The sequence below is a fragment of the Nuphar pumila genome, chromosome 9 (genome assembly GCF_984573655.1).
Source record: "Nuphar pumila chromosome 9, dmNupPumi1.hap1.1, whole genome shotgun sequence".
Classification (NCBI taxonomy): domain Eukaryota; kingdom Viridiplantae; phylum Streptophyta; class Magnoliopsida; order Nymphaeales; family Nymphaeaceae; genus Nuphar; species Nuphar pumila.
In genome coordinates, this window is record NC_143257.1 from 125201971 (window position 1) to 125227437 (window position 25467).

Genomic DNA, 25467 nt, shown 5'->3' on the forward strand with positions numbered 1-25467 from the left:
ATCATAAAATATAAAAAAACATGACAAAGACTTCTAATCAATGTGTTTTTGGTTAGCTAACTCTTTTATATTTTTTGATTTGTCCTTTTGGTATTTCTGCATTCTAGCATGTTGTTTCTTTCTATGGTCTTGTAAATTTATTTTGTGCATTCAGTAGGTGATTGGTGCTAACCCATTTTTTGGGCTAGATTTAGCCTCAATTCCTTCTACAGGGTCGGTTCATAAGTTTGTTCAAGAACGGATAGATGCACTTCATAAAGATTTCACTGGTGAGGAACAAACTTAAGGATGATGCCATTTGATGGATATCTGAATCGGTTCACCTGTAAAAATTCGGATCTGGTATTAATTATTTCACCATTCAAATCCATTTAGCCAACATTTGATAGTATTGACCACATCCAATGGGAATCCAAACAGCTAACATCCCTAACCCTGACTCCTCAAATGGCCTTAAATAATGCAACCTCTTTCCATATATTTTCAGTTTTTCCTCCATCAGACAAATATCTCGTCTACCTCATCTCTTTTTCTCCAAGAAACTTACTATATCCTATTCTTTTCTTCTTTTGAAAGGTTTTTCCAATTGCACAAGCATGTCATCTAGTTCTTGTCTCAAGAGGGGTACGGGTCATAACCTCAGAGTTTTATTTTGCTGGCATGATGACCATTGGTATGGCAGGCTGTGCCAGCGAGAAATCGCTAAACATGGAAGTTTTGAGTTTGCTTAAACAAATATATGATGAATTAAGCTTTTTTTCTGAATTGAAATAATTTTCTTTTCTGAAGTGTTTTACCTATTCAGTGTTTCTCTTGTTCAGCTGACTCGATTTTTTCTAAAATCAGATTTCTTGTTTAGCATTTGTCTTGTGTTCTACTGAATTGATTTAATCTGAGTTTATGAAAGTATTATGAATGTGCTTGACTGAAACAGCACTATCGTAGAACTTGAGCATTGCTTAACAGGCTGAAATTTCGATATATCATTATAGTTACGAAATCACTTTCATATATATATATATATATATATATATATATATATATATATATATATATATATATATATATATATATATATAAAGAATTACTTTATTGGGTCCGAGTCCAATCTTCATTAGAAAATTCATAAAATATGTCACCAATCTTCATTAACTTTAAGGACTGATTTGCAAGCTTTAACCTACATACCCATTTCCTAATGAATATTGAACACAGACCCATTGAAGTAACCCTCTATATATAGCTCTGTAATTTGTTGTGCCATCTTATCCATTTGACAATGAAGCTCTGTGTTCGGACAACAAAGTTCTTGAATTACATTATTCTCGCCTTATTTCATGTGTGGACCTCTTGCTCGTGGCATCACAAAGATGGATCGTGCCTAATTGAGAAACTCAACAACCCAAACTCTATTCCTACTCATTTTAGGTCATGGGATTTGCTTATATCCAATAACTTGAAACTTGGAAGGCAGTTTCAAAGTGATTAAACAAAGGAGGGTGGAGGTGGCCCATTATTGGATTCACATATTTTTTTCTAGTGAAAATCAATGAAAAATATGAAATATTTAATTTTAAATAAAATATAAAAATTATAAAAATATATAAAAACATGACAAAGACTTCTAATCAATGCATTTTTGGTTAGCTAACTCTTTTTTATTTTCTGATTTTTCCTTTTGGTATTTTTGCATTCTTGCTTGTTGTTTCTTTCTATGGTCAAACTAAAGTTGTAAATCGATCACTTGTAAGTTTATTACGTGCACTCATTTGGTAATCGACCTAAGTCTTGGCCTATCAATTTGTCTCTACAGGGTTTATCTTTTTGAAATTTTGTATGCTGCTAACCCATTTTTTGGTGTTGATTTAGCCCCAATTCTTTCAATTGGGTTGGTTCATAAGTTTGTTCAAGAACGGATAGATGCACTTTATGAAGATTTTTCTGTTGAGGAACAAACTTCACGGACAATGCCTTGAGCCTGATGCAGCACATCTAGAAGACCTCAAGGACAGAGTGTTGAAGACACGTTCTTGAAAAATGTATCATCGAAATCGGGTGCTAAGACCAAGCCCGCATCAAGCATGAGAAACTCAAAATCTACTTGTAGTGTACTCTATCATACACAAGATATTTTGTGTAGAGTTTCGAGACAATCTCATTTTTATTTTTTATTAGGATTAGTTGAAACAACCGTTAGGATCCATTTTCAGTCGTCAAAGGGTGTAGATAGGTTCAAAGTAGTTTTTTTAAAGTTTCTAATACTTTTTGTGAAGATTTGGATCCAAGACCTATCCAAAATTATAAAGAATGGATTTTTGAGCCCAAACTTGACCTAGGTAGGTTCCTTCTACCCTTTTTTTCATTCATCTTTCTTTTGTTTTCCTTGTGTCATGGCTTCTGCTCCTTTTTTTCTCTCCAAAGTTATCTGCTATGTTCCAACATCTCTTCGCCTGTCACCTTTTTCAAATGAGTGTGTCCACCCTCTTTTGTCCAATCTTTTTTGTTTAATTTTTATTTCCTTGTATCGTAGCATAGACACCCTCCAAGTTGACAATCTTTTTCAAATGGGTTTAAGGCTTGCAAACAAACCGAGCCGCTTGTCGTTCGGCTCGTCCAAGGCTCGTTTCTGTACAGCTCATTTAGCTAATGAGACGATTACGAGCTCAATCAGGTAGAGTTTGTGGCTTCACAAGGTCGGAGGCTCAATCCCTCTTTCTAGCACACATGCCTCATCATCCTGACTACCCTTCACTGCTATAAGGACCTAAAAGAATCCTACGTATACATAGTTTTATATTTATTTGTTCTAACAAAATATTGTTACTTTTTAAATTATTTATTTTGCGAAATAAATATGCAAGACGTCTTTTAATTTCTCATGAGAATTTGTCCTGCTTCAATTTTGTAGTTTTAAACATTTGTCACTGTGCTTAAAAATTGCAGGAGACAGTTCGATGAATCGCATGAATTTTTATTATTTTGAAATTTTAGTAATTGACTTTTAATACTAAACATCTTTAGGGATCAGAAGAAACTCAAGTCATTGAGAAATTTGGGCTCTTAACTTGCAAAAAAACACATTTATGCTCATAATCCCATTTAGATATTTAAATCAGCTGTCTTTCATGCATGCTGAAAATAGTCTTTCAATTTTTCACCAATTTAGAGAGAGGAATGGAGGCAGGAGTGGAGGATAAAATCTTGAGGCGGGGCCGGGGTGGAGACCTTGTCCCCCGCCCCCCCCCACTGCCATCCCTAAGCCTGGTATTAGTACCCTCCACTGCAGCATAAGATGCAAAGATACTTGAGAACTCCAGGAAATACGAATAATGTATGTTCGTCTCAGCTTGACCCGGTACGAGCTGTTCAGCTCCTATTCATAAATTTATAATATTTTTTTTATCTAATGTAACATAATAGAATTTTGTACGTTTTAGAAATATGAAATAAAATCTTTCTTATTTTTAAATTTTAAAAGTAAATAATGATGGCATTATGTAATATTTTAATTTTATATTTAAAATTTATTTTAAATGATCGAAGAAAGACCATCACCCACCATGAATAATAAAATTTTAAATTTCCCTTTTTTTCTCAAGTTGTACTGACTCTCTAGCGAGTGACAAACAAAGTCAATATCGAGCCAGCCAATGGTGGCCCCTGACTGTCGGCAGAAAAGATCATTACCACAATTACAATATCATTTCATCCAAAATTCTGATTATAAATTCAATGATTTCTATCTCTTACTTCCACTGTCCTCATAGTAGCAACAATTCCTCCTCCTCCTCCTCCTCCTATCTCTCTCTCTGATGGCAGAATTTATTGGAGCTGTGTTGGGGAAATTTGGTGAGCTAGCATGGGAAGTTATTTCAAGAGTTGCCTCTGTGAATGATGATTTGAAAAATTTAGAAAGTGAACTGAAGACCATACAGCCTTTCCTTGAAGATGCACATAACAAGCAATTCTCATCAAAACACATCAAGGATTGGGTGTCAAGCCTACATCAGGTTGTTTATGATGCTGAAGACATAATTGACCTTTATAGAGTCGAAACCAGCAACATAAATGCAGAAACCCGACCGGCAAAGGTACGCAAGCTGATCTCTTATCCTGCTAATTTCTGTCGTGACCTCTCATTTCTACTAAAAACTGCTAAAGAGATCAAATCAATCAACGAGAGGCTTAAGGAGATTTCCAAAGAGAAGGATAATTATGGCCTTGTTGCAATCGAGGGAGGGTCAAGATCTTCACTGGACGTCGGACAGATATATCGGAGCCGTCTGACGACTTCTAGCATCACTGAGCCGCGTGCGTTTGGAAGGGAAAAAGATGAAGACAAGGTCGTGGAGTGGTTGAAGAAAGAGCTCAAGCATGAAAGGGGAGAGAATACTAGCGCTATAGCAATTGTTGGAATGGGGGGACTCGGAAAGACGACCCTTGCAAAGAGCGTTTACAACAAAGAAAGCATAAAAAAACATTTTCAATTGTGCTTGTGGATTTGTGCATCAGAAAAACCACAGTTGAAGGTGTTATTCCAACAGATACTGGAAGTGGTTGGTGGGAAAGGAAGCGGTGCCAACGAATTAACGGAGCTCGAGGCTTTGAAAAACGAGATAAGTAAACATTTGAAGGAGAAGAGATTTCTGCTTGTTATAGATGATGCATGGGATACATATTGGTGGAGCGAATTGAATGGACTTTTGCAACATGGTGCCCCGGAGAGTAGAGTCCTGATCACCACCAGAGACGAGGAAGTTGCAAAGAATATTGATGCAGCTGACTTGCATAGATTGAAGTGCTTATCAGATGATGACAGTTGGCGTTTGTTCATCAGCAAAGCATTAAGGAGAAACGAGAAGGAAGAAGACCTTTATGGACTGAAGGAGATTGGAAGCGTTATAGTAAAGAAATGCGGCGGGTTGCCTCTGGCCTTAAATGTTGTGGGGAGCTTGTTGAACCGTAAGGCGAGGAATCAGTCTGATTGGCAACAAGTTGAAAAGAGCCCATTCTGGGGATGGAAAGGAATTACTCACGGTCAAGACAATCTAATTCTTTCTACCATCGCATTAAGCTACATGAATTTACCATTTGCCTTAAAACAATGTCTTGCATATTGCTCCATATTTCCAAAGGACTTTGAGATGGAAAAAGATGATCTAGTGAGACTATGGGTGGCAGAGGGCTTTGTTTCTAAAGATGGAGAGCAGGAAATGGAGGTTTGTGCTGAGTATTATCTTGAAGCATTGGTTGATTGTTCTCTTATTCAGATTCAAACTTTTAATGATAATTATTCGAGCTACAAATTACATGATATTGTTCATGATTTTGCTCTTCACATAAAAGGCCAGGAGCGTATAGATGAGATTGTTCTACGCTCAGGAACTGCATCCGATATTGTTCAAGCACGGTTCTTCTTCTTCACAGGGGATGATCGAGGGTTTACTGATGTTGCACTAAGTCAACACCCAAAGCTTCGGACATTGTTGTTCAGATTAAGCTGGTGGACGACTTTTACACCTTCTTTCTGCTTGGAACACTTTAAGTGGCTAAGGGTGCTAGATCTGAGCCATGACAGCTCTATATCTGAATTGCCAGAGTCATTGGGGAATTTAGTGTTACTAAAATACTTGAATGTTTCTAATACAAGCATAGAAGTGCTGCCAGAGTCGATTACCAAACTAATCTGTCTTGAAAGGCTCGACCTTTCCAATACTTCTATAAGAGTTCTACCGGAAGGTATTTCGAATCTGACGGCTCTAAGGCATCTTCATTTGGAAGGCACTGATTATTTGGAATGTTTACCAAAGGACATTGGGCGGTTGACATGCTTAAGGACATTGAGCAAATTCGTTGTGGGTAGCGATATGAGGAACAGTAGTGGAAGCAGTATCAAGCAGTTGCGTCACCTAAACAGTTTAAGCGGGGAGTTGAGGATACATCATATAGACAGAGTAGAGAGTGGGGAAGAGGCTAAAGAAGCAGAATTACAGAATAAAGTGAAATTACAAATGTTGGAGCTATCTTGCAACTCGGAAAGCGTCAATGAGTTTGACAAAGAATTTGCAGAAAAAATAGAGGGCATATATGCAGAGCTTCAACCTCCTGTAGGTCTCAAGACACTGGAAATATCTAATTACGGAGGAATTAGTCTACCCGCTTGGGCAAACTCTTCTGGATACGGCAGTTTGGAGGATGTCACCTTAAGTAATTGCAGATTCGTGGAACACCTACCCTCCTCATTGGCACACTTACCCAACCTTGTGAAGCTCAAGATAGAAGGTGCTTCAGAAGTCAAGATCATTGATGATGGGTTTCATCATGGTGTTGAACACATCGGGTTTCCCAAGTTAGAAGATCTAGAAATTCGTGGTATGAGCAGCTTAGAGGAGTGGTCGTTTAACTCCCAAGCAGAGACAATGCCCCGTCTCCGAAGCTTACAAATTACATATTGCCACAACTTGAGGGCGTTACCCGATGGGTTGCAATTCCCCAACTTAGAAAGTCTAGTCATTCGTGGTATGAGCAGCTTAGAGGAGTGGTCGTTTAACTCCCAAGCAGAGACAATGCCCCGTCTCCGAAGCTTACAAATTACATATTGCCACAACTTGAGGGCGTTACCCGATGGGTTGCAATTCCCCAACTTAGAAAGTCTAGTCATTCGTGGTATGAGCAGCTTAGAGGAGTGGTCGTTTAACTCCCAAGCAGAGACAATGCCCCGTCTCCGAAGCTTAGAAATTGAAAGATGCCCCAAGTTGAGGGCGTTAACCTTTGGGTTGCAATTCCCCAAGTTAGAAAGTCTAGTCGTTCGTGATATGAGCAGCTTAGAGGAGTGGTCGTTTAACTCCCAAGCAGAGACAATGCCTCTTCTCCGAACCTTAACAATTGGAGGCTGCCCCAAGTTGAGGGCGTTACCCTTTGGGTTGCAATTCCCCAATGTCGACAGCCTGTGGATAGTAGACCTTCCTGAGCTTGGTTCGATATCCTTAGCATCATTAGAGAACCTGAGAGAGCTCAGACTGCAGGGATTGCCCAAACTTGACTTGGAAGAGCAAGGGTTTAAAGCAGCAACGACACTCCAAAAGCTGGAGCTGAAAGGTTTTCGGGAGTTGGACTTGGGGTCGAAAGTGCTGGAGGAAGCAATGGAGAGTATGAATCAGTTGAAAGAGTTGTTGCTAGAGGACTGCTCCAAGGTTGCCACTTCCATAGCGGATGTCCTGAAACACCATCACCTCCCAAACATTCGGAACATCCGCTCATCAAAACATTGGTGGTGGTATTCTACATTTGTTTCCTCAGATGAAATACTTGTTGCTAGTTATAACGGACTCTGGTTGGGGTTAGAGGTGGATTCAGTGGAGGGGTTATGTGGGTTCCAAAGCTTGGGCAGCAGGGTGACTGCACTAACAATCCAGTTGTCGAGTGAAGTGGATTCTCTGCCAGAATGGATCCAACATCTCCACCAGATACACTCATTGGAAATTAGAGATAGCCCCAAGCTGACCCACTTGCCGGAATGGCTGGCGAAGTTGTCCAAGCTTCAGACGTTGGAACTCTCCAAGCTTCAGTCGTTGACATTTCTCCCAGATGGGATGCAAGCTCTCACCCAACTTCAACTTCTAAGGATCTCTGATTGCCCCGAGTTGAGGGCGTTACCAGATGGGATGCAAGCTCTCACCCAACTTCGAGAGCTAAGGATCCGTGATTGTCCCCATTTAGTTAAGCGTTGCAAGGGGGTTGACTGCCACAAGATCGCTCACATACCCAAAGTGCTACTTTATTGATGATTATCAAGATGGATGCAGTTCCCACATGATCGCTCACAAGATCAGGTCATTCGTTCGACTATCCTAGCCGTTGAGAATCCCTTCATGATGATGCCACGTGCATCTTGATGATGACTAAGATGGATGCAGTACAGGCTCTCACCTTATCAGTTTTCAGTGAAATTAATTTTTTTTTTCTTTTTCGATAGGCAAGCTGTGTGAGGCAGAGCCCTAGCAGTTCATTGGGATCCAGATCAGGTCATTCGTTCGACGATCCAAGCCGTTGAAAATCCCTTCATGATGATGCCACGTGTTGTGGGTTAGGGTCAGGGTTCATCCGACGATCTGGATCGCTCCCCCTACAGCGGGTTAGGGTTCTGCCGTGGGTTCATCTCCCCCTCCCCTTCTGCAATGGGTTCCTTCTGTGGGATCAAGTGAGTGGGTTTCATCCGACGATCTGATGCACCTCCGCTACCCTGTTTTCGTCTCCATCAGCGTCACCAGACTCAGGCAACCAAGCTAGGGAGTCCCCCGACGATCCTCTCTCTCTCTCTCTCTCAGAGAAAATTCAGGTCGACCGGGATTTTTTCTCCATCTCTTCTACACACACATTGATAAGGTACGACCTTTTTTTTTGCTTGATCTGCTTCTTCAGTCTTGCTGCGTTGATTTTTGGGGTTTTCTTCATTATTTTGGTAGGTGAGAAACATTTAGTGGTTTTGGATGCGTGTCTTTGATCATCTACGTTTTGAAAACACTAACTACGGATGTTTGGTTTCCTCCTGCATCATGATTAATGTATTTCTTCAAAGTTTAAAAATCTTTATGTCAAATTAACATGTTAGCAACATAGAAATCAGGGAAGTTTTCATGAATAACTAATCCTGTGATTACTTTAATTGTGGTTCTTATGAAGGTGCTTGAATTCGAGAGGGGGCCTTTAGCATCTTCGCTTTCCATGTCTACTTTTTATCTATTAATGTAAGCATAATTGTTTACTTTGCTTGTTTTAACATCCATCTTATCAGAAGTTTCCCTTTCACCTAATTTGTTATTTAGAATACAAAATTATATTGAAATTAATCCTTATTTTAGTTTGCTTGCCCCCTTTTAACTTTTGATCTTCGAGAATTATATTTTATCTGCAGCCATTCAGATTTTGGCTTTTTCACCCTTGCTTACATTCCTATGAAAAAGTATGTTACATGCCTAATTCTGTGATTGATCCAGCTCTGATATAGATGCATAAATACTAACTTAGTGCTGTGGTCAATCCATCAGTGAGTAGTATGAAAAGTATGTTACGCTTGGAGGTTTCGAACTCATGAGTGAGAAGCTGCATATTATTATTATTATTAACCCTTCGGATGTTGATCTATATGTTTGGTTTAGCAGAAACCGGCCCTTGCAACATGTTTTTTCAACGTGTAGGTCAGATTTTCTGATGGTTAAAAAATGAACAGGCTACAACATGCTGAATTTTCACCCATCAAAAAAATCATGTTTTTACATTGAAAAAATACTATCCATGAGTTGTTGCTTACTACTTTGATCTTGCTGAACACATTTATAGGCTCTGATTTGGTCAATATGACCTGTCTCTGTAAGTTTCAGCTACTGGGTTCAGAACCCAATAGTGATTCATATCTAGTTAGCCTTTGCCTCTTTTAGACTTTAGAGTCCTTTTTGATTAAACTGGAATAAAAAACAAGTCCAAAACAAGGCTTTAGAGTCATGTACTTAAGGTTACAACCTGCTATGTAACAAACGTTGATGATAATTTGAAAATACATTATTTTGTTTTGACAACACCATGTAAATTGTTGATCAGCTCCTTTCTGCCCTTTTTTTCTCAATCGTGAAACTACCACTATTTTGCGCATTGACTCTCTTGAAGAATTAACTCATTTGTTTCATGATGTACAGGTTATGAGTCTCGCTGACTGTGCTAAATTTGACAAGCTCATGATCTGAGTCTTCCGTATTGAAGTAGATTATTGCCGGGGATGCTTGAGTTGTGTGAGCATCATCTTTGGACAAAGGAACCTCAAAGTCATTAGCTTTGGTGGTTTATGTTGCAAATGTGAATCATAAGTTTTGTTTAGCTTAAAAATTGAAAAACGGCACCAAGATCTGATATTTTTGTGGTTGTGTCTGTCACTAAGCAACATTGCTATCATTGTTGTTCTCTTTTACCATGGTTTTGATGACTGTACTTTTGTTAGCAATATTCTCTGCATTGGTTTTCAAAAGCATTGTCACCATTGGTTTCCTGCAATTTTATAATAGCACAAGCCATATTAGCATAAGCGGTATTCCTTTTGAGTTTTTTGATTGGCAAACTGGGGTTAGCTAGACCCCAACCAGTTACAACAAAATAGGAATCTTTTATGTGTGTGGACAGTTGGTTACCCAACTCCCTTAGCAGGAAGCATAACAGTCATTGTGTTGGTGATTTCTTTTTTATATTTACACCAAGAAACTTCCCCCAGGAACAGAAACCTAACCTAGCCATGCCGGCTGTGCTTGCCGTACTTATGGTCACTGTCCTGATAGCGCAAAACTCCATGGGCTTACCCATTGCCTCTAGGGAGTCGCCATGCCGTACCTGTGTTGGTGAATTTTGATCTTGCTTTTAGTGAAAATAAAAACACTTGACCTGAATGTTGATATTGCTCATTAGTTGCTATCAATAATAAATGCAGATTCAATTGGCCCGCTTGCATTGGTTTGTGCAATTTGTCAAATCTTTTTACTAATTGTCAATTGATTTACTGTTTTCAAGCATGTTATTGGTTATCAGCATGTTTATTGGCAAGTTAATGGCATCCACAACTGATTTACAAAGCAAACTTGGGGCTAAGTTGTTGATGAACTCGTCTGTGGCACACAGGTTATAGGCAGATGAGTGGTTGGTCTGCACCAGCAAATACCTTGGGACTACTGGGTTGACCATTTTCTCAAATATACCCTGAATGAATGTCATATGACATCTTGAGAAATGGTCATAGTCCTCAAAATGATACTGCATTTCTCACATGACGATGGATATGGATTGATATCCTGAAGACCCTTATCCATTTTCAACAACGTGATCCCTAATATAATAACCATAAGAATTTATGCATGGATCAGATGTAGGGGCGCAAACAGATTCGATGTGGACTGCATCATGCTAAAATTCCTGGCTACATGACCATGAGGGCTTTGCACCTCCGGCCAAGGGTTGTCTAGTATCCTCAACGTGTTCAATATCCATGGAGTGTCCCTCAAAGGTTGAAGCTGTGATTTCATATCCCTATTTATATGGATGCGTTGATCCGCAAGTATGTTTGGTTATGTTTGTTTGATATTCAAGTTTTCTTCTTGTTTTTTTTTTACATCGATTTTTCCTGAATGGAGAGGCTAAAGTCTAGATAATACTTTTTTTCTTTGATAAACAAGCATCGATTTTTTACATGGGTCTATTTATTTATTTATTTTATGACGAGGAACCCTTGCCGAAGTTAGGGAAAAACCCGAGTGAGGCCCCACGACCATCCTGCCTTACATGGTCCACCTCTGAAAGGTACGGACACACCCGTGTGCCAGCGGGGTTTGATCCAGGTCTTCTAACCTTGAGGCTAATTACCCTTCCAGCAATTACAGTCATGGATTTGTTGGTGTTTGGCTTTCTCAACATGAATGTCATCATAAGTTTCAAAAGAATGTTAAATAAATTTATTTTAAATTTTATATCTATTTGTTTTGTAGAACGTAAACTAGTATCCGCCAAAAATGAAGGCAAGAAGAACACTAAGATGAGTCACACGGTATGACCTACGTCCACCTTATATCTCTAGAGACTTTTCTTTTTCGAATCGTTAGTAGAAACTTTCTAAGCTAGTAGTCGAAACCTCAAGAGAGTCACAGAACGATCAATCACAATAAAACTGAATTTAAAGAAATTAACATTTTTTTCCAAAGACAGGAATTTACAAAATCTAAAATGACAGTAATGTTTTACTAAAAATAATTAGTAAAGTTTGTTCAAAAACTTTGTTCTCAAGAAAGAAAAATGATTGGCTCTTTGACGTTGCCTCAATTTCTTGCAAACGCTCTTGCTCAACTACTCTATACTTAAAATGGCTTTTAGTAATAAGTCAGAACAGCTCCCTAATGAGCCTATATGCATAAACGTAGGCAAACATAAAATAACATGTATTTTATATGAAATAAAAATAATCAAAGCATTTCAACAATCAATCTTGTTTATAAATGGACATTTAATCTACGCATGACTTACCAATGCAGATGAAAATTAAATCTGGCATAGGTAACTTACAATTCTTTACATTTATATATTTTTTTCTTAGATGATGCATGTCAAGCTTTACTATATGCACAATACATTTTTATTTCTATTTTATACTACTATGTGGGTATGACACAGCCACATCCTGGATTAAAGGCACGACCCAAGGGTATATTCAATTAATTGGTATCATATTATTGTAGCCTTGTACATCCTTTTTTATCTCAGGTAAGGGGGGCAAGACTATCGAGGGAGAAACCCCCAACACCTTTGAACCTGATATTTCATTATTTTTGATAAATTTCACTACCACCTCGCGGTATAAGTGGTAGTTATCCCCTCTCCATAACTAGGAAAGCAACTTTTCATGCTTTACAATATCTTATAAAGCTGATTGTAATAACTACTCTCTCATTATAGGCCCAAGTATATGAACTTTCATAGCACTTATTATTCAATTCTTTTGACATATGTGCTTAAATCATAATTTCACATTTACAAATTTAGTCGCCTTCATTTCATTAGGCACAAGCACATATAATTTCAATTAACTGGTATATGGTCACTGGCCACCCATTTGGTGCATTAACACATATCAATCCAGTTGTTCATACATAAGGTCATGAGCCACCCATTTGAGCAAGAAATATACATCTTATCAACATAATATTTATATTCACACTACAATAAAAACTCTAATTAGCGACGGATATTTGCGACAAATTTTTTTCATTGCCCATTTACGACGAATTAATGAGAGAAAAATATATGTCGCTAACATTTGAATTATTTATGAAATTAGCCACGGAAAACATTTCGTCGTGAATCCGTCGTGAGTTAGTGACGGATTAGCGATGACCTAATTCTGCCTCAAACTCCATCGCAAATGCGTGACAGCTCAGCAACAAAAATTTTTTGTCACTACTCCGTCGCACAGTTGCAACAAAATTGAGTGGTCGCTAATCCGTCGCTAAATTTTTCATAAATTCTTAATGCAAGCCCCTTTTTCCTTTCCTTTTCTACTGTCACCCGCCCATCGCCCATCGAGCTCTTGTGGCCCACCTGTCGCCCATTGAGCTCCTATCGCCCGCCCTGCGACCTCCCGCCTCCCGTCCGACAACCGCATTGAGCTAAATTCATGATTAATAATAAGTAATCGGCCAACCCTCTATTTTCATTTTGATTAAAATAGTATATATTAAATTATAATTAATCAAATAATTATATTTTACATCAATTTTTTTTTAGAACGAACTTAGTATCTACCTTTAGTTAAAACCTTTATGCAAAATTCACTTGAACAAAAAGGCAAAATTGATTACAAAAATTTTGATATATTTTGATTATTTAAAAAATAATATTTAAATTTTTTTTTCAACATATTACCAAATCTTATTATATATATATATTTAAGCATTCATATTTATTTACATTTTTCTTGATTTATGATTATTTTTATATTAACCTTTTTTCCTTTATTTATGCCATGCTCTCTTTGCATTTAATGCCAATGGTTTTATTATTTTTTTTAAGATAGCAACGACTAATAGCTTCCTTTTCTCTCTCTCTATATATATATATATACATTTAGTGCATGACAATTTTTTGTCAATACACTTGTATACAAGTGTAAGTCGTGATTCTTCGTTCATTTTAATCGCAATTCTGATGTAAACCCACATGTTCATGTGACCTCTACCAGGAATCAATCTACTTGCAATCAAAGGAATCAAAACTAACACTTGAAATTCAATAAAAATTATAATGAAAATAATTTAGAAAAATAACAAAGAAATAGGTAGAGATACAAATCAAGAATATGTTACATAAAAACCAAACTGCTGTGGATATATAGATCAGCAACATTGAAGATTCACTTGTCTATCTTTTAACAGCTTAATGACATAAGCATTATTCTCTAAACACTTTAACACTCTAAAATTAATGGCAAAAAATTTATAAGTGAACTTGCCGTAAGTGCCAACAGGAAACACCGAGAAAACATTCAGCTCAATATTACAACTCTTGTCAACTCAAGATTTATGGATGGCATAATTCTTTGGAAGGGATTTCTTGACATGAGAATGAACTTGTTACATATAGTCTTTAATATCTTAAACCGTTGGCATGGGTTTGTCAACACAAGGAATTGGTGCCAAATCAAGCACATGAATAGGGAAATGACCATAAACGATCTGAAATGGTGACTTTCCAGTGGACCGATTCATTGTGTTGCTATATTCAAACTTAGCTTGGGGCAAAACTAAATCCTAAGTTTTGATATTGTCATCAACCAAATTGTGCAAGAAATTTCTCAACTTACGATTGACCACCTTTATTTGACCATTAATCTGAGGGTGGCACGTACTATTAAATTGGAGCTTGGTTTTCAACATTAATGACCAAAGCAACCTCCAAAAACAAGAGTATCCTGGTTGAACGAGAAAGACTATGATAACGCATTATATCCCTAAAGTAACAAGAAGTTGCAAGTAAAGCAGCAATAGTGACTTTACAAGACATAGGTATTTTTATAACCGATTTGCAAGACATATTTTATGAATTACCCCCTGCCTTTAGATTAGAATTTTTTCGTCACTACTCCGTCGCCAAGTAGCGATGAAAGTTTTTCGTCGCTAATTACGCAAATGTCAGTGACGGATAATTTTCTTTAATTAATCTATCATAAATTGACGATGGATTATTTTCATTGCAAACATCTATCACTAATTAAAGTTTTTCTTGTAGTGATTGTGATAATGATCTTCTCTCTGGACAATCCTTCAGTTTTATCATTATATGCAAGTTAAGGGGCCACCATTGGCTCGATATTGACTTTGTTTGTCACTTGTAGAGAGTTTATGCTACAATACAAGATAAAAAAAAAGGGAAATTTCTTGCACATTTCTTTTGGGACGTTACACGGTTGCAGCCTAAAAAGCTCGCTTTCTCAAGTGTAAAACATGTGTGTAATTCATGCATGATCAGAAAATAATAATTTCCATTGATATTGCAAATGCACCTTTCAAGTTTAACGAATTTTTATAATATCTTTTTATAAAAAAAACATACATATGATGAGATTTTTTTTAGCATAAGCTTGAAAAGTAATAAAGTACTTCTTACTTGCCTCCATTCATGCTTCATGTTTTAAGGCACCTTTTTAATGCTTGTTCGTGAATCGCCTCTTGCACCGATTTCTTACTCTGGTTAATCTTGGAGCCCAAATCATGTATTAACTATCTATCTAAAGCAATCTTCATGAAATAAAGAGACCATGGCATCTACTGTCCCAGCTGCTCTTCCCAAGATAAAATGGAGGGAATTAAATCATGGAAGATGCTGTCACCCAAAGTTTAGAAATATTGATAAATGTCAACCAATATCAATTGATGAAGTACCCCCACAGTTGTTGATTTAGAACACTGTTCTAACCAATGTTAAGTTGAATGCATTCAATTCCATTATTGTTCGCTGCATAAAATGGACCTTGCACCGCATTAATGGTATGATGTATACAAGGACTACAAACAGAAAAGGAAAAGAATGGTGGGCCCAGCTCCAGCTTTCTATTGTATGATTGAAAGTTGACTAGCCCATATGTATATTGTGAATTTCCTCAAGATCTGGGTCGTCCAATCTGGGTGTCCATTTTTCTGTCAAGAAAAAATTATGGTATCCAATTTGGCAACTTTGTTATGCATTGTAAAATAGATTCATAGCATGTGACTGCATTGTTATGCATTGTAAAAAATATATATATAACCTGATCAAGTTTGGGCTCAATTTTTGGATAGGTCTTGGATCCAAAATCTTCACAAAAAGGATCAGCAACTTAAAAAGAAACTACTATGAACCCGGATACACCCTCCGATGACTCAAAATGGATCCTAACGGTTGTCATTTACAAAATCTGGAATGACATTTATGTCCTACTACAGTTAATGGTAATTGTGGTAATTGATCTTTTCTGCCGACAGTCCTTCAGTTTTATCAATATATGCAAGTTGAGGGGCCACCATTGGCTGGCTCGATATCGACTTAGTTTGTCACTTTGTTGTAGAGAGTCTATGCTACAATACAAGAATAAAAAAAAAATGAATTTTCTTGCTGCCTACCGTTCAATTTTCAACATAGATATTTTGTTATTTTTTTTTATAACTGATTTGCAAGACATATTTTAAGAATTACTTCCTGCCTCCTCGAAGTTAACAACCAATAAATGGATAGGTTCTACCCTTAGAAGAGGACCGATTTGCAAAATGCAAATAAGGTAGGAACTAATTTGAAAAAATACTAAATTAACAGTTTTTTTTATGAGTTAATGGCGTATCCTAAGGGGTACTACCTATGTACCCATTTCCTAATGAAGATTGAACGCCGCAGACCCAATGAAGTAACCCTCTCTCTCTCTCTCTCTCTCTCTCTCTCTCTCTCTCTCTCTCTATATATATATATATATATATATATATAGCTCTGTGATTTGTTGCGCCATCTTATCCATTTGACAGTGAAGCTCTGCGTTCTGACAACAAAGTTCTCTAGTTACATTATTCTCGCCTGGTTCCATGTGTGGACCTCTTCCTCGCGGCATCACAAAGACGGATCTTGCCTAATTGAGAAACTCAATGACCCAAACTCCATTCTTGCTCATTTTACGTCATGGGATTTGATTAGATCCAATAACTTGCGACCGAAAGTAGACCATGTTAAGGTCTTGTCCGTGTGCTGACTGTGTGAGCGTAATTTGGCCAACGAGAACATCGCTTGAGCTAATAAACTCAACCTGCTTACATCCATATTGATCAAGTGTCGTTGAAATTCTTATTCTGAAGTTTCGAAATCAAGTTGTCATTGAAATCATTTTCTCTGTCAAAAAATAAAACTTTGTGCTTTTCTAATAGGTTTTTACAAGGCCTAAAAAAGGTAATGAAAAAAATTAAATCATTTTTTTAGAGAATTTGGTGTTTTCTTTTATTCGTCTCTCCTTCAGTTTCTTCATTTTTTTTTATTTTTGTATTGCACAACTTTTTTGCTCATTTCCTATAGCACCCCCTGTAAACTTCTGCTTCTTGAAAGCCCTGCTATCAAATCATTTATGTAAATGTGCTTACCACCTTTTAACTAAAATCATATAAAATGCACGGACAAGAAGGCATTCACAAATGTGTGAGGAGATTCACATGTGAAAGTTAAAACATTTACAAGCTTAGGTGTATTGGTTGAAGGAGGTTTGCAAATATAGCATGACCTTTACAAATCATGTTTGCAAATATTTTCAAAGTGTGTGATCCTCCTTTAATAAAATTGCATAAGGGGTAATGCAAAATGTGTAAGCACATTCACAAATATAAGAGTATTTAGTTAAAAGAGGTCTCCAAATATAGTATGACTTTCACAAATCATGTTTGTGAATGTCCTCGAATGTGTGAACTTCTTTTTTACTAAAATCATTTTAGTAAAAAAAGGTTCACACATTTCAGGACATTTACAAAAATAATTTGTGAACATGCTATATTTGGTTTAGAGAAAAAATATCATAAAAAAAGTCAAGAATCAAACTTTTGAACATGAAAAGAATTTTAGCAAATTGTAAGGTATTTTTTTAAAAACTCTCTGTTTTACAATGATGGTACAAACATTTTTTGATGATTAATGGTCTTACTTAATCTTGATTCCTTCGTGTTAGCAGCTGCTTACGAAGAATCCCCCTCTTACTTAATTCTCCTAAAGGCTCTTCCTCTTTTATAATTTTCTTTGGTAGTACCGCTGCATCCTTCTTCTATCCTACAGTGGAAACCAGTTTTTTCATACTTCAGTTTCCTCTTACATGCTGAAGTATTTCTTCCTTACTACCTAAAAAGGATCAAGATGAACAGATTTTCTAAAGAAAAACAAAAATCAAATAAGTTTTTTTTAATGACCAAAATCCAAAAAGTTGGTAGCAGTATTACTTGGAACCACACACTACTTTATGGCTCTCCGAACTAGGAATGTCAATAGATCAGATTTTATCCAGTATCCAATCAAATCTGACTCCGTTTGGTTGGATATGGTAAGCCAAAACCATATACGGTGATAATCGGATGCAAATATGGTTTTGACCTTTTGCTACCATAGGTATCTCTCCATTTGATGGATATCTAAATCGGTTTACCAATAAAAATGTGGAAACAAACGTTTCGTAGGACAATTTAAGCCCCTAACATTCCAAGAAACAGTCTTTATGGCACAAAATCTGGAAAAACCCATGGTTGGTGGCACCGAGATGACCTTCTTGGGGACCTAGCATCGGTAGCCAAAATAATTGATGAAGGCCTCCTCCTTCTTCGTTGACCATGCATGATTTGCCTAACACCCCCAACACTAACAGATGGCCTCGAGTGACCATCGAAAATGCTCAACTGCTCGCAGTCTGCTCCACTAGAGTGGCAGAGAGAGTCCCTAATAATAGCAGAGATAGCTGAAATCGTAGAATCTATTTCAACAACTATAGCTTGCCGCTGCGAAGAGGAGAGAGAGATATCCAACAACTTATCTGCATCGACAACTGTGACACCCAGGGGTTGTGGACTAGGACACTGCTGAAGCAAAGGCATAAACAAGTGGCTACCCTGACCCCGTTTGACGAAACACCAAAAGATTTGGTAGATGAAAAAACTTCAGAGACATAATACGATACAGAAAGAGGACGCAGAACCGAGGAGCCAAACACCATGTATCTGATTGCCAGGTTGGTTCTAGCATTAAACGCAATAAGATTGATAACCAAATAGTCAGAGCGTCTGGAGGGAAAAATAGTAAGGGACGATTTCAGATTCGTCCTTTGTCCACCACGCGCAAGCGTTCCCAACCGCACCTCCAAGTTGTAACGGAAAGTGGTACAAACAAAAGTAGACACCAGGCCCCGAGCTTGAGAAATAATTAGCGACTGAACTCCAGTAGAGAAAACATTGCTATCATGGTCGAATTTTTGTGGGCCCACCTTTGATAGAACTTGCGATGGCGAGGATGGCAAAATTTTTCTATGCTTTCCACGAGCATGCCTACCCAACCGCATCGTCAGTCCGTCATGAAAATTACTGCAAAAAAAAAAATCAGACGTTGAGCTCCATGCATTATAAATAGTGAGCGGCAAATCTCCAAAAGAGTAAACATTGATGGTAGAGCCAGATTTTTTGTCCCCCCCTCCCCCTGGCAGAACTTACGATGGTTGGGAGATGTCATCATACGTTGGAGATGAGGCTAACATAGCTAGAGCAAATGACGGAAAAGAAAGCCCAAAGTGTTGTGGCCGGACCGGGACCGAGATAGACCCAATCTTGATAGCATGGAATGAATTCACCGGGTTATGGAGATTGTCAATTTGCACCCACATCGAGAAGGATAATTTTTGGGAAGGCCGTTTAGGATTTTGACTTACAGGATGATGCTCCAACCCAAAAAAATTTTAAGTGATGAGATTTTGCCCCAACGAATGGGAATGTGAGGGGTTAGATTGCCTTCGCTTCCAAATTGGGTGACGACAAGAGAGAGAAAAGATGAGCCACACTTATGACAGTCACAACGTTTGTAGAAGTTCAGAGAAAAACAAGCAGTACACCAAAGCATGATTTTAATGTATGAAAATAGAAGTGTTCTTATTTTTGAAGTACGGATTTCATGCTAAGCATGGTATTAGTTAACAAGATATTAGAGTGTGTTTGCTGGAAGTACATGATTGACATTGTTTTGATATAAATGATTTGAATGTATTGCAATATTTGATATGATTGTATTCATACTTGCATGAAGTTACTTTCAATTTGATTATGACTTTTATGTGAAATTATATCATGAAAACATGAGAGAGATGATAGATGCATACGAGAAATCATTTGCTTTACAGTGAGAACTTAATAAAGGTGAAGTTGTGTGTGAGTAAAAGGCCATGTTCTACTACAGTTAATGATAATGGTTTTCTCTACTGACAATCCTTCAATTTTATCAATATAGGCAAGTTAAGGGGCCACCATTGGCTGGCTCGATATTGACTTAGTTTGTCACTTTGCAGAAAGTCTATGCTACAATAGAACTAGAGAAAATATATGTGGTAATGATCTTATCTGCCAACAGTCCAGTTTTATCAGTATATGCAAGTTAAGGGTCCACCATTGGCTGACTCTCACTTTGTAGAGAGTCTATCCTGTAATACAATAAAAAAAAAGAGAAATTTCAATATATGTGGTAATGATCTTATCTGCCGACAGTCCAGTTTTATCAATATATGCAAGTTAATGGTCCACCATTGGCCTGACTTAGTTTGTCGCTTTGTAGAGAGTCTATGCTGTAATATAATAAAAAAAAAGAGAAATTTCAATATATGTGGTAATGATCTTATCTGCCCACAGTTCAGTTTTATCAATATATGCAAGATAAGGGGCCACCATTGGTTGGCTTGATATTGACTTAGTTTGTCACTTTGTAGAGAGTCTATGCTGTAATACAATAAAAAAAAGAAAAATTTCAATATATGTGGTAATGATCGTATCTGCCGACAGTTCAGTTTTATCAATATATGCAAGTTAAGGGACACCATTGGCTGGCTCAATATTGACTTAGTTTGTCACTTTGTAGAGAGTCTATGCTGTAATACAATAAAAAAAAGAAGAGAAATTTCAATATATGTGGTAATGATCTTATCTGCCGACAGTCCAGTTTTATCAATATATGCAAGTTAAGGGTCCACCATTGGTTGGCTCGATATTGACTTAGTTTGTCACTTTGTAGAGAGTCTATGCTATAATACAATTAAAAAAAAGAGAAATTTCAATATATGTGGTAATGATCTTCTCTGCCGACAGTCCAATTTTATCAATATATGCAAGTTAAGGGTCCACCATTGGCTTGACTTAGTTTGTCGCTTTGTAGAGAGTCTATGCTGTAATATAATAAAAAAAAAGAGAAATTTCAATATATGTGGTAATGATCTTATCTGCCGACGTTCAGTTTTATCAATATATGCAAGTTAAAGGGCTACCATTGGCTGGCTTGATATTGACTTAGTTTGTCACTTTGTAGAGAGTCTATGCTAATACAATAAAAAAAAAGAGAAATTTCAATATATGTGGTAATGATCTTCTCTGCCCACAGTCCAGTTTTATCAATACATGCAAGTTAAGGGGCCACCATTGGCTGGCTCGATATTGACTTAGTTTGTCACTTTGTAGAGAAATTTTAATATATGTGGTAATGATCTCTCTCTCTCTCTATATATATATATATATATATTATTCATTCAACAGTAAAGCTCTATGTTCAAACAACAAAGTTCCCGAGTTACATTATTCTCGCCTTGTTCCATGTGGACCTCTTCCTCGTGGCATCACAAAGATGGACCGTGCCTAATTGAGAAACTCATTGACCCAAACTCTATTCTTACTCATTTTATGTTATGGGATTTGCTTAGATCCAACAACTTGGAACTTGAAAGGCAGTTTCAAAGTGATTAAACAAAGGAGGGTGGAGGTGGCCCCCATTATTGGATTCACTTATTTTTTTCTAGTGAAAATCAATGAAAAATACGAAATATTTAATTTTAAATCAAATATAAAAATCATAAAATATAAAAAAACATGACAAAGACTTCTAATCAATGTGTTTTTGGTTAGCTAACTCTTTTATATTTTTTGATTTGTCCTTTTGGTATTTCTGCATTCTAGCATGTTGTTTCTTTCTATGGTCTTGTAAATTTATTTTGTGCATTCAGTAGGTGATTGGTGCTAACCCATTTTTTGGGCTAGATTTAGCCTCAATTCCTTCTACAGGGTCGGTTCATAAGTTTGTTCAAGAACGGATAGATGCACTTCATAAAGATTTCACTGGTGAGGAACAAACTTAAGGATGATGCCATTTGATGGATATCTGAATCGGTTCACCTGTAAAAATTCGGATCTGGTATTAATTATTTCACCATTCAAATCCATTTAGCCAACATTTGATAGTATTGACCACATCCAATGGGAATCCAAACAGCTAACATCCCTAACCCTGACTCCTCAAATGGCCTTAAATAATGCAACCTCTTTCCATATATTTTCAGTTTTTCCTCCATCAGACAAATATCTCGTCTACCTCATCTCTTTTTCTCCAAGAAACTTACTATATCCTATTCTTTTCTTCTTTTGAAAGGTTTTTCCAATTGCACAAGCATGTCATCTAGTTCTTGTCTCAAGAGGGGTACGGGTCATAACCTCAGAGTTTTATTTTGCTGGCATGATGACCATTGGTATGGCAGGCTGTGCCAGCGAGAAATCGCTAAACATGGAAGTTTTGAGTTTGCTTAAACAAATATATGATGAATTAAGCTTTTTTTCTGAATTGAAATAATTTTCTTTTCTGAAGTGTTTTACCTATTCAGTGTTTCTCTTGTTCAGCTGACTCGATTTTTTCTAAAATCAGATTTCTTGTTTAGCATTTGTCTTGTGTTCTACTGAATTGATTTAATCTGAGTTTATGAAAGTATTATGAATGTGCTTGACTGAAACAGCACTATCGTAGAACTTGAGCATTGCTTAACAGGCTGAAATTTCGATATATCATTATAGTTACGAAATCACTTTCATATATATATATATATATATATATATATATATATATATATATATATATATATATATATATATATATATATATATATAAAGAATTACTTTATTGGGTCCGAGTCCAATCTTCATTAGAAAATTCATAAAATATGTCACCAATCTTCATTAACTTTAAGGACTGATTTGCAAGCTTTAACCTACATACCCATTTCCTAATGAATATTGAACACAGACCCATTGAAGTAACCCTCTATATATAGCTCTGTAATTTGTTGTGCCATCTTATCCATTTGACAATGAAGCTCTGTGTTCGGACAACAAAGTTCTTGAATTACATTATTCTCGCCTTATTTCATGTGTGGACCTCTTGCTCGTGGCATCACAAAGATGGATCGTGCCTAATTGAGAAACTCAACAACCCAAACTCTATTCCTACTCATTTTAGGTCATGGGATTTGCTTATATCCAATAACTTGAAACTTGGAAGGCAGTTTCAAAGTGATTAAACAAAGGAGGGTGGAGGTGGCCCATTATTGGATTCACATATTTTTTTCTAGTGAAAATCAATGAAAAATATGAAATATTTAATTTTAAATAAAATATAAAAATTATAAAAATATATAAAAACATGACAAAGACTTCTAATCAATGCATTTTTGGTTAGCTAACTCTTTTTTATTTTCTGATTTTTCCTTTTGGTATTTTTGCATTCTTGCTTGTTGTTTCTTTCTATGGTCAAACTAAAGTTGTAAATCGATCACTTGTAAGTTTATTACGTGCACTCATTTGGTAATCGACCTAAGTCTTGGCCTATCAATTTGTCTCTACAGGGTTTATCTTTTTGAAATTTTGTATGCTGCTAACCCATTTTTTGGTGTTGATTTAGCCCCAATTCTTTCAATTGGGTTGGTTCATAAGTTTGTTCAAGAACGGATAGATGCACTTTATGAAGATTTTTCTGTTGAGGAACAAACTTCACGGACAATGCCTTGAGCCTGATGCAGCACATCTAGAAGACCTCAAGGACAGAGTGTTGAAGACACGTTCTTGAAAAATGTATCATCGAAATCGGGTGCTAAGACCAAGCCCGCATCAAGCATGAGAAACTCAAAATCTACTTGTAGTGTACTCTATCATACACAAGATATTTTGTGTAGAGTTTCGAGACAATCTCATTTTTATTTTTTATTAGGATTAGTTGAAACAACCGTTAGGATCCATTTTCAGTCGTCAAAGGGTGTAGATAGGTTCAAAGTAGTTTTTTTAAAGTTTCTAATACTTTTTGTGAAGATTTGGATCCAAGACCTATCCAAAATTATAAAGAATGGATTTTTGAGCCCAAACTTGACCTAGGTAGGTTCCTTCTACCCTTTTTTTCATTCATCTTTCTTTTGTTTTCCTTGTGTCATGGCTTCTGCTCCTTTTTTTCTCTCCAAAGTTATCTGCTATGTTCCAACATCTCTTCGCCTGTCACCTTTTTCAAATGAGTGTGTCCACCCTCTTTTGTCCAATCTTTTTTGTTTAATTTTTATTTCCTTGTATCGTAGCATAGACACCCTCCAAGTTGACAATCTTTTTCAAATGGGTTTAAGGCTTGCAAACAAACCGAGCCGCTTGTCGTTCGGCTCGTCCAAGGCTCGTTTCTGTACAGCTCATTTAGCTAATGAGACGATTACGAGCTCAATCAGGTAGAGTTTGTGGCTTCACAAGGTCGGAGGCTCAATCCCTCTTTCTAGCACACATGCCTCATCATCCTGACTACCCTTCACTGCTATAAGGACCTAAAAGAATCCTACGTATACATAGTTTTATATTTATTTGTTCTAACAAAATATTGTTACTTTTTAAATTATTTATTTTGCGAAATAAATATGCAAGACGTCTTTTAATTTCTCATGAGAATTTGTCCTGCTTCAATTTTGTAGTTTTAAACATTTGTCACTGTGCTTAAAAATTGCAGGAGACAGTTCGATGAATCGCATGAATTTTTATTATTTTGAAATTTTAGTTGTCTTTTACTACTAAACATCTTTAGGGATCAGAAGAAACTCAAGTCATTGAGACATTTGGGCTCTTAACTTGCAAAAAAACACATTTATGCTCATAATCCCATTTAGATATTTAAATCAGCTGTCTTTCATGCATGCTGAAAATAGTCTTTCAATTTTTCACAAAAACATAACATGAAAATGTGCTATTTTTTCGGAATTGAAATCAAATGTGATTTGAAATCATATATTCCACCATGTGATTGAGAATCACATGAAATCCACTTCAACGTTTCTCATTTGCACGAGATTCCAAATCACATGTTTGATTAGCTGTGAAAATGAGATTCGTGAGATTAATTACAAATCACATGTTTGGTTAGCTGTGCAAATGAGATTCTTCATTGCATGAGATTACAAATCAAATATACAAATGTTTGAGCCTGGCATTAGTACCCTCCACTGCAGAAATAAGATGAAAAGATACTTGAGAACTCCAGGAAATACATAATCCTAATGTGTCGATGTACGAAGAATGTATGTTCGTCTCAGCTTGACGACCCGGTACGAGCTGTTCAGCTCCTATTCATAAATATATAATATTTTTTTATAGATAATGTAACATAATAAGATTTCATACATTTTATAAATATGAAATAAAATCTTTCTTATTCTTAAATTTTAAAAAGTAAATAATGATGGCATTATGTAATATTTTAATTTTATATTTAAAATTTATTTTAAATGATCGAAGAAAGACCATCACCAACCATGAATAATAAAATACTTTTTTGCAATTACAATTATAACCTCAAGTAAATATTTCATTATGATTT

At 36.6% G+C, this 25467-nt stretch overlaps 1 protein-coding gene across 2 annotated transcripts; it reads left to right on the forward strand.

Moving 5' to 3' along the window:
• The first annotated feature begins 3435 nt into the window (after positions 1 to 3435).
• On the forward strand, positions 3436 to 10072 carry LOC149829296 (putative disease resistance protein RGA3). Of its 2 annotated transcripts, XM_090018016.1 has the most exons (3): positions 3436 to 8385; positions 8683 to 8747; positions 9693 to 10072. In XM_090018016.1, the coding sequence occupies exon 1, from the start codon at positions 3813 to 3815 to the stop codon at positions 7782 to 7784; it is 3972 nt and encodes a 1323-aa protein (XP_089874142.1). In that variant the 5' UTR covers positions 3436 to 3812; the 3' UTR covers positions 7785 to 8385; positions 8683 to 8747; positions 9693 to 10072. The 2 variants fall into 2 exon arrangements, with proteins under 2 accessions (XP_089874142.1, XP_089874141.1); XM_090018015.1 differs by lacking the exon at positions 8683 to 8747.
• Positions 10073 to 25467: the final 15395 nt, after the last annotated feature.

What these genes read in the sequence shown, in the direction of transcription:
- LOC149829296 (XM_090018016.1), top strand. Translation starts at nt 3,813, where the DNA reads ATGGCAGAATTTATTGGAGCTGTGTTGGGGAAATTTGGTGAGCTAGCA.